The sequence below is a fragment of the Epinephelus fuscoguttatus genome, linkage group LG7 (assembly GCF_011397635.1).
Source record: "Epinephelus fuscoguttatus linkage group LG7, E.fuscoguttatus.final_Chr_v1".
Classification (NCBI taxonomy): domain Eukaryota; kingdom Metazoa; phylum Chordata; class Actinopteri; order Perciformes; family Serranidae; genus Epinephelus; species Epinephelus fuscoguttatus.
In genome coordinates, this window is record NC_064758.1 from 46,407,282 (window position 1) to 46,424,473 (window position 17,192).

Genomic DNA, 17,192 nt, shown 5'->3' on the forward strand with positions numbered 1-17,192 from the left:
TGTGTGTGTGTGTGTGTGTGTGTGTGTGTGTGTGTGTGTGTGTGTGTGTGTGTGTGTGTTGAAATAAATATTACACACACACACACACACACAGTCATATACGTCCAGTGTTCATTTACATTTAGTTAAAACTTGTGGCTAAAACCCGACTGAGTGTCACAGTTATTATAACCTGCTGCAGCGTTGCTAGGCAACAGTGTTGATCTGTGGGGAGCAGTTAGAGGTTTAGTGCCTTGCTCCAGGGCACGTCAGCAGCTCCTGTTCAGACCATCCTTCACTGCAGTGACATCACTAACAGCACACAGTGAGACGAGTAGAAATCCACTCAAACCTCACTGAAGTAAAAACGTGAATGTATTCACAGTTACAGTCAGTTTGTTACAGTAAAATATTTTATCTGCTGTTTTTGGATTCATTAATATTCCTGCTGCGTTAATGTGTTGTCGTTCTGCTGCTGATGTTGAGGGTTGTGCTGATCTGAACTCTTTCAGGGACTGTTCTTTATTTATCAGAGGAGGGGGGTGGCTCCCTGACGCTCCAGATATTTTTCTTTTAGCCTACCTGAGTGATTTTTGAAGTTTGAAAGTTTAAAGTTAAACAGTCTCAGTTTTTCACTCGTCATGCAAAGACTTTATTTTTGAACACATTTTGAAAGAGATGTAGAATAAAGTGGTTTGGATACATTATCACTATTATAAACCTCAGATTTGATTATGGTTTTATTTCTGACTGAAGCGTTTGTTGCTCATGACGACCGTCAGAATTGTGAAAATCCAACAATAATTTCTGTTTTTACAGTTTCTGGTTGAGAGAAAAAGATGTTATTTAGGTGAAATTTAAAAGGAAACGTGTTGGGAAGGCGTGGACGTCACCAGAAGGACATGGAACATTTGGATTGGAAATCTGCAAAATTTGGAAGGCAAGAAAAAAATGTCTTTTCAACAGTGCTCGTTGGTTTGGATGACATGTTGTCTTTACAAAGCTGCAGTAAAATAAATAAATAATGATCAGTCCCTAAAGATATATAAAATATTTGTGGCTTGGCCGTCCCATGAAAACAGGTATCTAAAAAGTGAATCAGCAGAGGATCCATGATACGTCAGTCACGATACGATATTATTCTCATTTTAAAAGTGCTGTTATAAAATGATACTGACATTTATTACCTTTTTCCAGCTGTAAATTTTGTCCCCAAAGGAAAACTGTGTCAACATCTGTTCATCTGAGCTCAGGCATTTTATTTGCAGTAAAAAGTATCTGGCGACTGAAAAGCAGCTGATTATGTTATTCTAGCAGCACCTGAAGTTTGGTTTGTATTTGTCATATTAATAATAAAGAATCGATACCTAGCATTGCACGATGATACCACACTGATACACAAATATGGTGAATCTGTTTTTTCTTCAACAGCTGATTAATATAAACGTCTCATTCTAACGAAAACACAACGAATTTATTATATTCACTTTAAATCTGACACTCTGGAGCTGTAAGAATCTGTAAAGTGTAGGATGTGAGTCGGTCACGGTTTAACGGCGTGTCACAGCGGCGTTCAGGACGTGGCGCTGTTCTAAATCAGATGTGAGGTCACGTGTTAACTCGTGTTCCTTCAGTGGAACCGTCCAGATGTTCTCCAGCTGTGTGAGGCAGGTAAACACAGTTACAGGTGTTCAGCTGTTAAATATTTACTACTCACTCTGCGCACTCAGCATCCAGCAGCATACGTGTGTGTGTGTGTGTGTGTGTGTGTGTGTATACTGCACCATAAACCTGGTTTCTGCCTCCACATGATCAGTGTCTCCTTCATCTGTTTTTTGTTTCACTTCCTCACTGTTTTTTGTGTGTGTGTGTGTGTGTGTGTGTGTGTGTGTGTGTGTGTGTGTGTGTGTATACTGCACCATAAACCTGGTTTCTGCCTCCACATGATCACACACACACACACACAGAAGCTTGTTCATCACATCTGCTGTCATAAAATTAGACACAAACACATTCAGTGTGTGTGTGTGTGTGTGTGTGTGTGTGTAACGTGTTTGGTAGTAAAAGTGTCTAATTTACAACTGAGCTCCATAAAAACACAACAAACCAACACCCTCCTCTCCTCTCCTCTCCTGTCCTCTCCCCTCCTGTCCTCTCCTCTCCTCTCCTCTCCCCTCCTCTCCTCTCCTCTCCTCTCCTCTCCTCTCCTCTCCTCTCCCCTCCTGTCCTCTCCTGTCCTCTCCTGTCCTCTCCTGTCCTCTCCTGTCCTCTCCCCTCCTCTCCTCTCCTGTCCTCTCCTCTCCTCTCCTCTCCTCTCCCCTCCTCTCCTCTCCTGTCCTCTCCTCTCCTGTCCTCTCCCCTCCTCTCCTCTCCTCTCCCCTCCTCTCTGTCCTCTCCTCTCCTGTCCTCTCCCCTCCTCTCCTCTCCTCTCCTCTCCTGTCCTCTCCTCTCCTCTCCTCTCCTCTCCCCTCCTCTCCTCTCCTCTCCTGTCCTCTCCTCTCCTCTCCTCTCCCCTCCTCTCCTGTCCTCTCCTCTCCTGTCCTCTCCCCTCCTCTCCTCTCCTCTCCTCTCCTCTCCTGTCCTCTCCTCTCCTCTCCTCTCCTCTCCGCTCCTCTCCTCTCCTCTCCTCTCCTCTACTCTCGTGTACTCTCCTCTCCTGTCCTCTCCTCTCCTCTCCTCTCCTCTCCTCTCCTCTCCTCTCCTGTCCTCTCCTCTCTCCTCCTCTCCTCTCCCCTCCTCTCCTCTCCTCTCCTGTCCTCTCCTCTCCTCTCCTCTCCTGTCCCCTCCTCTCCTCTCCTGTCCTCTCCTGTCCTCTCCTCTCCCCTCCTCTCCATCAACATGTGTGTTTCCTGTCAGCGCTCAGCAAACCTCACGTTCAACGTCAGCCTCATGTAAATATGGATTATTGTCACAGCTGCAGCATCAACAGCTCTGACACCATGTGGCCGAAAGTATGTGGACAGATCAACACATTTTAGTCCTCTGACTCTGGATCAGACGAGTCAGTCAGTCGTTATCTTCTGTTAGAAATATCAAAAACATTATTTTGATATCTGCAGTTTAAATGTTGCTGTGCACCAGAGACAGCTGAGGCTTTATATCTCAGGTTGTCCATCTGTCTCATTCTCGTGAGCGTGATGTCTTAACAACACCTGGAGGACATTTATTCAAATTCAAATCAGGTTTATTTTTACCAGAGCAAAAAGTTTTATTACTATAGAAAACTAAAAAATATTTTTTTTACTGAAAGCTTTCGTAAAAAGTAAAATTAAGTTGAGATCATCAGCTGCAAACTGAAGTCAAACCTTTTTTAAAATGGAAGTTAGTGTAAAAAGTTACTCAAATATCGCTGAGATTCTTCATCCAGCTGTTTGTTGTTTTTCCAATATGGAGGATGAGCACATGCAGACTCAGGTAACATTTGTTCCTCTGTAACACTGAATGAAAATTTCAAATGACAGTGACAGAAATGATCAGGGTTATCACAGTGATGTTAAAATGTCCAAAACTACAGAGACACTTACTGAAATCTTTTCGTCAAGTTTTAAATTCAAACCAAAACTAAAGTCATCAGCTCTTTTTGTTTGTGTATCGGCACCTTCTGTAATCATATAAAAACCATATCACGTGTGCGTTAACATTAAAGACAGCCCGTCTTTGAAATGCTTGCTGGAGTGTCTGTGTCCCTGTGGATGCAGACAGGTATCAGTGACATCACTGGGTTCACCTGCTGCACGTTCACTCTGTCAACAAAGCTGCAGTAAAACAATCGATCGCTGTCGCGTGCTGCGTCTGGGAGACCGTGAACTAGCTCTGGTTGGTGTCGGACAGAATTACAGAGAATTGTTCAGGAACACTTCAAACTTTGTTTTAATGATGATTAAAATATAAAACACTGATACTGACTGTCGGGAATTGTCGTTAAACCAGTGACTGTCTCGTCCCTGTTAGCGTGCTAACACGCCAAGCTAAGACAGTGAACACGTCAAACATTACACCTGCTAACAACAACACAGCCTCACACTGCTGTAACTGTAACTGATCTGAGATGGACGGACGCCACGTGGCTGCAAACTAAAGTAACCCCCTGAGGACAATAAAGATTGATTGATTGATTGATTGATCGGGGAAACCTGAGGAGAGAGGAGCTTGAAATTAACCAGGGGCATTTTTAACCATGAGGCGTTCAGGACATCCACAGATTGTTGTTTTTGTTGAGTTGACGTGCATCAGAAGTTTTTACCTCGGCCTCTGTGTTCGGTCACTCAGCTGTTGGTGTTCGTATTGTTGTGTCGCACCGTCCAGGCAGCGCTCTGTAAAGAAGCGTTAACGGAGCAGCTGCTGTCTTTAAAACTCTTTTTAAAAAGTGTTTAAGTGATGGAGCTGAACCTGCAGAATCACACTGCAGCTTTATGAAGCTGTTTAATCCACTGTGAATATTTTACATCTGACAGCAGAGAAACTTTGATTTGTCTCAGTGGAAATCAAACCAGTGTAAACAAAAATATTGGCTCTGGTAGAGCCACTCACTCCTTGTCTCCTTGTCTCCTCGTCTCCTTGTCTCCTCAGATGTGTCAGGCAGTGCAGTCGGAGGTCACGGAGGCTCTCAGGGGGACAGAGGAGGTCTGGGTTCAGTCCTCAGAGATCTGGTCAAACCAGGAGACGAGAATCTGAGAGAGATGAACAAGAAGCTGCAGAACATGTTGGAGGAGCAGCTGACCAAGAACATGCACCTGCAGAAGGTAACACACACACACACACACACACACACACACACACACAGTAGTCAGTCAATAGCTTATTACTGTGATGCACAAAATTCAGATGGGGGCAGGAAGTGACATCATGTACTGTGTAAACAGGAAGTAGAGGAACATGATGACATCAGAGTGTTGGATGAAGGTACAGGCAGCAGGGATCATCAGAAAATTTAATCTCATGTTGGATGTGACCGAAACAAAATAAAGAAAAGTGATTTTTTTCCCACAACTTGGCCGATTTGCTCGGTGTGGACACAATGGTCGTTACAGATGACCTCATCCTTCAGACCTCCTGACGTTACTAACGTTACAGTGTTTGTGAATTTCCCCCGTGTGGGAATAATAAAGTCTTATCTTAATTTATCTGAACCATTCTGTGTGGTCGGGTCCATGACTGAAACGACTGCCATCTTGTTTTTGGTCAGATGAGAAAATGTGCTTGATATATATTTCAACTCTGTACCTGGATGCACGACCACTGACTGTGATACCAGCTAACGTTAGCGAACGTTTTTTACCCACCAGGTCAACTGTCCCCAGAGGTCTGGTGAAACGCTGTCAGGCTAATGTTACCAGCTAACGTTAGCTAACTTAGCTACTGTTAGGTCTGTCTGGTGAAATGCTGTCAGGCTAATATTACCAGCTAACAGTAGCTAAAGTTAGCTAACGTTAGCTAACTTAGCTACTGTTAGGTCTGTCTGGTGAAACGCTGTCAGGCTAATGTTACCAGCTAATGTTAGCTAACTTACAGGGCTTGACGCTAACCTTTTTCCCAAGGAGCAGATAAGTTGAAAAAGTAAGGAGCGCACAAAGAACTTCAGGGGCACAATGTAAATTGATCAAATAATGTGTTTTCTATAATAAACGTGATGCAAATAGACATTTACAAGCAAAATTATTTAATGAATTTGTATACAAAATGTACAGAAAGGTAAAATCATCAAATTTTGAAAAAGTATTGCAATTTAATTTTGTCTTTAATGTTATTATCTTATATTATCTTTGCAATATGATAATCTTATATAATGTTATTACTATCCTAAAACATTCTCTGGGTCCTCTGAAACTCTGCAGGACTTAAGCCTCTTTCACACAGAGCTTTTGCGGCGCCCACCGCGGGGTAGGGCGCAGAGGACAGGATTTGGGGGAATACAGGCTCGTTCAGGAGCTGCAGCTCCATGGTGACCGCTTTCAGGTCTACTTCTGGCTCTTTTCTGCTATTGGACGCGCGGCGCCGAGGTGTCGTCACAGCGCGTTACGGTGAAATTAAAAAATTTCAATTCGAGCGCAGGCTGGCGGCGCACAGATGCTGCGACATGCGCCCCCCTTGCTCACCACTCAGCTTGGCGGCAGAGCGGTGCACTTTTGCGCCGCAGTAGCACATACACAATGAATGGGTTTGTCAGCGGAGGTCTGCGCTCTGCGCACTCTGTGTGAAAAGGGCTTTATTTCCACCCTGCCCAGCAGCGGTACCGTGGCGAACGGTCCCTAAAGGCCTCTACACATGATCGGCTGTAAAACCGCTTTGCGCTGGCTGTCCCATTGTTTGTCTATGGAGAGGGCAGCAACGCCTGACAAAGCGGCACCGCTACCCTTGGCGTCGCGCACCGCTCTGATTTTCCGCCCGAGCGCTGCACTCAAGGTTGAAATTATTTGAACTACGGGGAGAACGGAGCAGGCTTCCCCAGAGATCCACCCGGTCCGTCTCCTCCACACTTTGACTTAGGCTATTTCCACGCTGCTGACAGTGAGACTTATATTCATTGTGCCAACAGTGGCTTGGAAAACTGCCCATAACCGTGTCACACGGGGAAGAGGGAAGAGGGAAGGCGGAGGTTCCTCCAACAATTGCGGTTAGATTATCATATTTTTTTTATTGACAAAAATATAGGCTGCTTCGGCTGATTTTTTCATGCGCACATGTGCCCCTAAATATTTTTTACAGTTCGCACACACCTATTTTTAGTCGCAAATGCGAGTGAAACACTCAGGCTAATGTTACCAGCTAACGTTAGCTAACTTAGCTACTGTTAGGTCCGTCTGGTGAAACGTGGTTACAAATCTTTGTCGTGGCTAACAACACGGAGAAGTTGTCAAAGCACACTGTAGACACATCTAACTCTAGGGATGTTCAGCACAATGGTTTAACATTAACATCTGACGTTAGCTTTGCTCTTCCAGACTGGAGACGGACATTTTTTGATCGACTTCTGCAACTGTGTCACAGGGACTTTTTTACTGTTTACGTCCTGCTGTTGTCAGGACTTAAAGTGGCTTTTGTTTTTTCCAGATCGATTGATTGGAACAGTCGTAAACAACACGTCATAATCATGTGTTCAGTGTCGGTGTCTCTGGCTTCAGGCGCCCTCCACCTGGACAGCGCTCCGATGTATGATGTCATATGTAAAGAAGCTATCGTTTAGTAACAGACAGAAACCCAACGAACACGCAGGAGCTGATGGGTCTGACATCAGTGGGACATCACTGCGTCACAGGGGTTCTGGGTAGTGTAGTTCACTGCTGTGAGACAAACGTTACATAACTTTAAATCAACATGACGGACGTGTGAACATGAGTTTAATCTGCAGTGTGTGGGCGGGCCTAACTGTTCCCATGACGATGAGCTGGAGCAGCTTTAAGCATGCTGAGTGTGTGTGTGTGTGTGTGTGTGTGTGTGTGTGTGAGGCGGGGGGTGTAGTTGAGTTTTGAGGAGTGTGTAGGAGGACGGCTCGCCCAGAGGGAGGTCCAGGTTACACACACACACACACACACACACACACACACACACACACACACACAGTCTGCAGTAACCTTGACAGAGGAGACCGCTTCCTGTTTTCTGTTGGACTGAAATAATAAACTGATCAGAACTAATAACCAGCGAGGAGCTGTTGAGACGCGGTGCTCTGTACGCATCACACCGTGTTAACTAGCGTGAAAAGAACTCGTGTATCTGACCCGTGATTTAGATCCAAAATATATCAGCCCTCCTCCGGCCCTGCTGCAGCCTTCACACAACTCTCATCAAAACCAGGAACAGAAACATTTCTGGAGGAAACGACGTGAATAAAATCAGACTGTTAAAATAATACAACAATAACATGAAATAAAATACGACAATAATTTAATCTGAAATAAAATGAGTTTAAAATCTTCCACACGTTGTCTCTGTGTGGTTAAAAAAAGCTCCAGACATGAGTCGAGCTGCTGAAATGAGACCATCAGTTCTGTAAAAGAAAGTTAATCAGCAGTTATTTTGTCGATGAATCGTTTGTCATTTTGAAGCAGAAAACATTTTCTGTGTTTGTTTCTTTAATTTGAGGGTTTTATCATATTTGACAGTAAATGAAATGTGCTGGTTGTTGATTGTCGGTTGGATTAAACAAGACATTAAAGAGCCACTTTGTTTTTCACACACTGAACTGTTCATGTGCTAATTGGGAAAATGAATCAGTGGTGGAAATAATCATCAGTCAGACTCTCACAGCGTGCCGCTGCTTTCACAATTACACAGTTAATTTATTTGTCAGTTTACAGAAAATGAATCTCTTTAATTTGTTATTTTGGTATTTTTTTTTATTACCAAAGCAGAAAAAACAGGAAAAAAAAATCTGCTGCAGTTTCTCTGATTTTTATTTTTCTCTGAATGTTTGTGTTTAAAGACGTAAAGACTGTTTGTGAGGAATCGTAAGGACTAACCAGTGTCCAGTGTGACAGCTTCAAATGTCTGATCATATTCGACCAACAGTCCGAAACACAAAGAGATTCAATTTATTGAGATGGAAAGAAAAAGGAAATAAAAAGCAGAAAATCTGAAAAACAGTTTTTCTGGATCGATAATTTAAATAATTACTCGACACTATTTTTGTTGCTCTGACAGAATGAAACATTTGAACGAAACAGATCAATCAGTAGATAAAATAACGGTCAGTAGCAGATTGATTGATATGAAAATGATAACAACTGAGAGCTGGTGTCTTTGTTTCTGTAGGACCTGGAGGTTTTGTCCCAGGAATTAGTCCGTCTCAGTAAAGAGAGCAGTCCTGGTGGCAGTGCAGCCGGATCAGGATGAGACTATCACCTGGATCCATCCGTCCATTTCCTTCCTTCTCACTACTATTATCCGCCTCAGCTGGAAGGTGTGGGCTGGGCTCAGACTAACACCTGGAACCAACATTTCTTCCTTCTCCCACTTCCTGCTTTCATGACGTCAGACCTGCTGTGGGCTTCAGCTACTGTCTGGAACTGCAGTGATTTCACCATCTCAGTCTGCCTGCTGGGCTACGACTAAATGCTGGACTCTGTTGTTTCTGAATGAAGAGAGGAAACAGTAAGTTTTTACGTCGAAACTACACACCAGAGGGAATAGGAAGTTGGGCTCAGTTTATTTATGTTGCTATTGAATGTACTGTAATTAGACTGCACCACTCAGTTCCTCTGAGACCTGGCTACAACCTGGAACACATACATTGTAACAGACTTATGATTTGTATTGTAACGACTGTAAATTTTTACTGTCACCGCTTTCTGTGTCCGTCTGTCGGGTCCTGGCTATGTCCTGGAATACACTTAACTGAACGAATGACTAAACTTATTGGTTTCTATGTGCAGTCACTCTGTTGTGATCTGGCTATTTCCTGAGCTTCCTGTCTGCAACAGAATACGTCAGTACTGAACACAGTGGGGTCTGTCTATAACTTGGATCATCGGAGAAGTTTTTATTGAGCTTTAAGATTAATTCCTGGAAAGAGATGTTTGACGAAAACACAAGGATTCATTTATTCCCGGAGCTTTCAGCCACGTCTCATGAGCTTCATGATCAACTTTGTTGTGGTCAGGTGATGATGAATCATCTCTGTGACGACTGAGCCAAGATCTGAGGTCAGACGCATCATCCATGTGCGAGCGCAGAAACCCTGTGAACGCCTTTTCCCGCACATTATAAACGAAGAGTGTTCGCATATCACGCAGACGTCAGCGTTCACACGGTTTCAGCAGCGAGACAATGAGGACGAGATTAAACTTCAGTTCAGAGACAGAAAAACTGTTTTTAGGTTCTTTCCCAGTTTAACTGATGGTGTTAATTGTTGTCAGGCTGCGCAGCGATCTATTAAATGTCAAAGTGTATTTATGAAAGTTAATTTTAAATGTTATGTGAGTGATTAATGTCCATCATCAGGGCGATACCGACCCAGAATCAGACTTGACTGAATCGTCGTACACAAGGAGTCATACATCTGACAGAAAGTTTAAAGATGGCAGACACTTCTGTCAAAATCACATTGTCTCTCGTGAAAGAACATTTGTGTTTCCCAGGATGGCGAAGGCTCGACTGGCCCTACTCTGCCTCTGATTGGCTCAGGGCTTATTTAGGGGCCGTACACATGCTGCGTCTTTTCTGCCCTTCAGTGTCACCACCCTCAAACTTCCATGCGTCCTTTATGATGTCATAGATACAGCCAATAGATGGCACCAGAGGGCGGAGTCAAAGGTTTGACATGGCAACAGTCCAGGTGACGGTGGAGGAGGTCGTGATAATGTACCTTCAAACGGAGGCAGAGTTGTAGACGGCGATGGTCTGTGAGGTCTTTGAATACATCACAACATTTGGACGGAGAATTTTTTTTTTACTCATTATTAAATTTGGTCTTCGTGTCTCGCTTGAACTGCGCTTCACTGCCTCCACGATCTCTGATGGTTCTGCTCTGTTTCGTATGTACCCACAAGTTTTTAAGAAAATGAGCACGAACACAGACGAGATGAACGCAGAGTACAGACAGAAAGCTCCGTCTGTCTCCGCCTGTCTCTGTCTGTCTCCGTCTGTCTCTGTCTGTCTCTGTCTGTCACTGTCGCTGTCTGTCTCCATCTGTCTCTGTCTGTCTCTGTCTGTCACTGTCTCTGTCTCAGTATCTAATGTTGAGCGGAAATGAGCCCTTAAAAGTGGGCGGGTTGTTTCCGTCCAGCACTCGTTGTATTTCCTCATCAGATGGAAGTCTGCACCTGGTTTATCGTCCACAGAACGAGGCATTTTGAAAACAAAATATAACGGGCCGCAGTGAGAGTCTTTCTATGGGATATTTAAAAACCACAGGTGTGTGCGTTGAGTTCCTGTCAGGCAGGAGGCGGGGTTTAATCGTGGCGGCGTGCACAGGAACAGTGCTCCACTATGATTTTTCTCCAGTTGAGGATTACAATCTGTGCTGGTTTTAATTCAGCGTTGAGTATTAATCAGCCGTCACCCTGGCCAGTCCCTCTCCTCTCACTGAAACCGACCAATCCAACCAACCATGGCAGCGAGTACCAGCCAATCAGAGCAAGAGTAGACGGGTCATTGTCATTGCTATCCTTGGAAACGCAAATTCACCTTTTGCAATAAATTCATAGCTTCGACCCCCGCTGGTCACATCATGATACTGTGTGAAGAATAAATAAAGAGTCCTGAGAGAGAAGTTCAAGCCCCGCCTCCTCTCTCACCTCCACACAGCCGACCAATCACAGAAAAGTGGATGTGAACGAGTCTGTAGAAACAACTCTGACATGTTTGTTTCAACGACCTGTTCAAGACGAACGTCAGGGCGATGTGACGGAACGATCAGAAGAACGTTAAATTATCACAGAGTGTCTGTCGACATTAAAAACTCTCATCTTCTCTCAAACTCGTTTCATCAGAGTGTGTTTGTCGGCCGTGGCTATGTCATGGAGCACAAACAGGCTGTACTCATGTTAACAGACTGAATGTTAATGATTTTTTTTTCTGTTTGTGTTGGGCCGTGGTTATTTCCTGGAAAAAACGCCTGTTGTTCCCTGTGGAGTTGAGTTTTTGCGGCTGGGCTACGATGTGGGACGATTGTGCTTCCCGTCTTCTATTTATAACTTTTCACTTTACTGGGATGTTTAATTCCTTGTGGAAATGCATCTGCATCTCCTGTTACAGAGCGTGTCTCATTAAACTGTGGCACGGACGTCAAATGGGTCAGACTATTTGCAGGGTGTTACAGAACGCTTTAATCCTCCTCATTTGAGAGTTTTATTCAAAAGATAATTTAGTGATTTCATTGGTTTATTTTGAAATTTAAAAAAGAAATGCATGAAAACAGGAAACAACTTTAAGATCTGCACTTTGAGTCTGTTTCAGATTAAAACATAAAATGAGTCAAAGCAGTTAAATCCATCTTTTCTTACTTTAGTAAATGTCTTGATGTTACCTTCACTTCCTCCCGGACATTCAGTTCAGCCTGGGATGCAGAATGGCTCGATGAAAACTAAAATGTTTGTCTCTTTGCTTTTTGACAATTCAGCTTTTTATCTGTAGGGCTGTGTCTAATTCTTGGATGACATGGACTGTAATTTGTCTTGCACTATTATTTTATTTTGTGTGACTTATCTCCATCCGTACTGGGGACACCAAATGGTGCAGAAAAACAAGTGTAACTGTCAGCTTTGGCTGCGGGCTGGGTCTACTTCCTGCTTCAAACAGCATATCTTATTTTTATTCTGACTGTCTCTTTAAATCTGTTTCTGTGACTCTGTCAGAAAAATAATGTTGAACTTTTGACAGGAAGTGAAACTCAAGCACTTCCTGTCTGCTCTGCCTTTGTTTATTCTCTTTGATATTTTTTTTGTTTTTGCTACGTGGCCCCTGACTACGTTCTGGACTGAACCTCTGGCACAGGCTGCTTCTGGTGACCGGGCTCTGACTATCTCCTGGACATAATGCTTGTGGCAGTCTGTGTGTTTTATGTTGTAACTGCCTGTAACATCTCTGCTTTATTTTTGGTTTGTAAAAAAAAAAAAAAAGAATATCCAAATTTCAGTCTGATGTAAAGACGTTAAAATGTGAGAGACGTCCTTGACTGTTTGCGGTGCAGCTTCACGTGTTTAAGGAAACAGACCTCAGATCCTTCACACCAAACTTAGTGGCATTATTACACATGGTTGAAACGATGTGAGAACAGCAGGACGAAGTGGAGACGTCACAGTATCGAAGATAAATCTCATTATAAAGATAAAAATATTAACAGTAGTCGTAGAGTCGTCGAGCTGCACTGAAAACACACTGATGTTTTCTCTCGGTCCATCACTGGCTCAGACTGACTGAGCAGGATCGGTCTATGTGCTGGGCAGTGACGTGGCCTGTTGCTTTGTTTTGTTTGTAATGTTTAAATCTGTATATATCTACACGCTGTGACATGACTTCTAACTGTATGAAGAATCAACTGATGTATTTATGACACTGATGATGATCATGACGCTAATTATTGTAACATGGAGAACATATGATAAAATATTGTCTGAAGACGACCTCGTGTCCGCTGTTTTCTTTGCTGACCAGCATTCATCGGCCTGACCTCAGTCTGCGTCTTCACACAGTTCAGGACAAACTGTCCACAGACAACACACAGTTAATGGAGTGAAATATCAACGTTCAGTTTGGAGACAGTTTGTAGAGCTCAAGTTTGTTTTTGGCAGGTGTCAGAGTACACGGCATTTCACAGGAGGCAACTGATGATTTTTGGAGACATAACGATCAGTTGTCATTGAGAAGTAACCAAAAGGGCCTAAACTACGCATTGGAGGGATATATTCATCATTTTATTGTTGAGAAGGTCGATGAAAAGCTTAAATTACAAGCCAACATTTACAGGTCACAGTGTACGCTTGTGAACCGCATCTGGTTGCCGTCACCATCAAAGACAACAAGTTAAAGTGCCACTGAAGTTAAGGTTTTTGGCTCAGAATATGAGAAAAGGATAACGGCCTTTTTACCATCTTTACCAAGAGTGTCTCTCCGTTAGTTTGGTGCTACAGTATTTACACTGAATCATTCAGCATAACGTTTGCCAACCTTTGTTATCTCTGCCATTACAGATAAGTTAATGAAGCTAAGCTCCAGAAGTTAACGTTAGCTTAACTAGAGCCCTTTGGACAACAGCTAACAATGATGTACCATCACCAAAGTACAAAACTAGAACAAAATAGGCTAATGAACTCCCAGCAAACAAGGTGACATGATGAACAACGCAGCTAGGAGCTAACGTTAGGCTAACTTTAGCTAACGTTAGCTAGAGATGTTAAAGATAACTTTATATTTCTTTGCAGCAAAGTGACAATATGTTGCCTCAAACACAATGTTGACTTACCTTAGAACAGATGTAGACATCATTGTTAATCTTATTCACGTTGAGTTGATGTTGTGGTCTAACGTTACCACACAACTTTATCCAAAGGAGACACTTTTCTCGCTTGAGATGTGGTTTAAAGTGTAAAAATACACCTGGTCGCCCAGCCTCTCAGGATACCTTGTGTCAGAGTTGCATGTACCCCATGCACACCGTTTGACCATTTTTAAACTTCAAATCTCAGAAAAAGCTCATAAAACCCAACAAACTGACTTTCTGTAATGCATTTCAATGGACGTCCAGGCAGAGAATGTCCCAGTGTGTGGGAATGGCTATACGCACTGTGATTGGCTCATCGTGTCTGAGGGCGGGGCTTAGCCATAGGTCAATTCCTTCACTAATTCTGACCAAACTTGACACAAATGTCTAACAGGATAAAATAATGAAGGTCAAAAGGTCAAAGGTCAGCTTGACTGTGACATCATCATGTTTTAACGTCATATCTCAGGAACAGAAGGGGAGACATTTGGTCAGATACTGAATTGGTGACTCTAATCTTGAAACTGTGCTGATTGTATAGATCTTCTGTGTGTGAAGCATCCATGTTTTCACTGACATGGATGGAGACTGTCAGAGACACTGGACTGGTGGGCGGAGTCATACAACCACAGGGTGGACTGGTGGGCGGAGTCATACAACCACAGAGTAGACTGGTGGGCGGAGTCACACAACCACAGGGTGGGCTGGTGGGCGGAGTCATACAGCCACGGGGTGGACTGGTGGGCGGAGTCATACAACCACAGGGTGGGCTGGTGGGCGGAGTCATACAGCCACGGGGTGGACTGGTGGGCGGAGTCATACAACCACAGGGTGGGCTGGTGGGCGGAGTCATACAACCACGTGATTCAAATTTATCTTTGTCTTTATAAATGATTATTTTCACAGAAACAGAGTTTAGATCAAAAAAGACAAAAGAAAATCTGTTTAGTGGGGAGGTCTCTTTACATTTATTTCTAACATCTTGCTGATGTATTTAAATAGTGAAACTATTTTTACATATATTAGTACTAATAACAATATTTTTGAGTGATTATCTCTGAAGATTTGGACAGTTTATAAACAGGGTGTCAGTTCTTTTAAATTATATTTTGGGCTCCTGTCAGTTTGTTCTTTTTTAAATTAAAGAAATGATAGGTCAGACTTGTAGCTGAGTTCAGGCTGGAAATAAAAGGACACCATGTGTGTGAGGAGTGTGAGCTCAGTTTAAAAGGCAAAAAGTCCACAGAAAGAATCAACCATGATTCTGCAGGGCTCGATCTACTTCCTGGACCACACGGACCACTGGAGGAAACTTTCCATTGAACTGAAGTTTGGTTCTTGAGTTCTCTGCAGGTGACGATACATCAGCTCTGTGAATCCTGCACACAAACTGTCAGGAGGGCTGACTCCGCCCTCCCTCCATCTTTCCCACAATCCTCTCTGTTTGTTGATTAAAACTCTTTCTGCTCTCAGTAAAGTTTGGTGATGGAGGTCGAGTTTGGGGCTCTCAGCGGGGGACGCTCCGCCGCACTGCCGCTAATTAGCTGTCCGGTACTTCCTGTCCCGCAGAGAGGGAGACTGATTAGAGAGGTGACCACTCGCTGCTGATGGGGTCCGCCTTAAAGAGATAGCGTCTGATTGGCCGGACCGAGGGTTAATTGAAGAGGAGGAAGTTGATGATGAGTTAAATGTGGTTTTAATTAAAAGGAGAGCTCAGAGGGAGGCTGGCTGTTCCACCTGTCTGTCTGTCTGTCTGTCTGTCTGTCCATCAGTCCATCTATCTGTCCATCTTAAACCCATCTCTGATTGTTTATGGCAGTCATTTATTAAAAAACAAAAAAGCAAAAAACCCAGATATTTTATTCCAGGCTTTAGACAGCCCCCCTCTCATTGGGGCCCTGGATAATCAGTCCCACTTTACCTCTGCTACAATGCCTCTGAAAACACTATCAGGAAATACAATATCTGTTCATCACAATCTATAGCACACACACACACACACACACACACACACACAGCAGCAGATATCATCTCCACATGTTGTTCTATAATTAAACTGTGGTCCTCAGGATCAGACCGCAGCTGCACGAGACACACAACACTGTACTTCCCGTTCCACCAGCTTCTGTTACACACATCATGCAGTGTGTGTACACTCAGTGGCCACTTTATTAGGTACACCTTGCTGGTACAGGGTTGGACCCCTTTCTAATTCTTGGTGTCACAGACTCAACAAGGTGCTGAAACATTCCTCAGAGATCTGGGTCCATATTGACATGATGACATCACACAGTTGATCCAAAGGTGCTCTATTGGACTGAGATCAGGTGACTGTGGAGGCCATTGGAGTACAGTGAACTCATTGTCATGTTTGAGATGATCTGAGCTGTGTGAGCATCAAAACAGAGTCACACACACTAAATAACTAAAATAACTTATTTTGCAGAATCTCAGAATGATATTAAATTATGTTATTATAGTTATTGATGCATTAATGTGTTGATCAGTTGGTACAGGTGGAGATAATGTGAACGACTTTATAAACTGCACGTAGCTTCATTAATAATAATACAACATCATTTATTATTGATTATATTTGGTATCAATAATCTGAATCTGTAAATTAACTCAAGATATCACGCAGTACAATATTTACCTCTGTACTGTAGAATAAAGAAACATAAACTGCTCTCAGGTGGGCGCTTTCCCTCCTTCTTCTTCTCCAGTGTTGAGTGTCTGTATTTTGGTGAAACAGCGCCCCCTGTATTGTGACTGCTGATGACTGTCTGAAGGCTGTGGTGAGAAGTGGTACTGCAGCTGGACAGCTGCGGTCACGGTGATGTGAGCAGGTGAAGCGGGTTACCTTTGATATAAAAACCAGTATAAACTGGTCAGATGAGTTCATGTCCACTCACCAAACTGGGACTGACTGGAGGAACAGTCAGGGTTAGTTAAGCGTCATTCCAATGTCACGGCGGAGAGGAAAGTTAGTTTAGAGTCATTTTAATGAAACTTCCGGTCGAGTTAGCTAACCTTTCACAGTGGCTAATAACGTTAGCTCGTTAGCATCAACAGCGACAGCAACCAAGGCTATTCAAGAGAAGGCTGAGACACGGGGTCAAACATGGAGGGATTGCACATGCGCAGTAAAATCAGTAAAATCTGGTCTGGAATCCCCCCATGTTTGACCCCGTGTCTCAGCCTTCTCTTGAATAGCCTTGACAACAACTGGACTACAGCTAGTGACGTCAGCATTAACCACTTCACCGCCATGATGGAAAAACAACAGGTGAGT

The 17,192-nt window shown here is 43.5% G+C and overlaps 1 protein-coding gene across 3 annotated transcripts in view; it reads left to right on the forward strand.

The window, feature by feature from the left end:
• Window positions 1–13,040, forward strand: part of gripap1 (GRIP1 associated protein 1) — a 63,597-nt gene extending 50,557 nt beyond the window's left edge. For all 3 annotated transcript variants that reach the window (XM_049582442.1, XM_049582443.1, XM_049582444.1), the window contains 2 exons: window positions 4,549–4,721; window positions 8,731–13,040. In XM_049582442.1, the coding sequence (XP_049438399.1) occupies window positions 4,549–4,721; window positions 8,731–8,811 (254 nt within the window). In that variant the 3' untranslated portion in view covers window positions 8,812–13,040. The remainder of the gene's footprint in view (window positions 1–4,548; window positions 4,722–8,730) is intronic.
• Window positions 13,041–17,192: the final 4,152 nt, after the last annotated feature.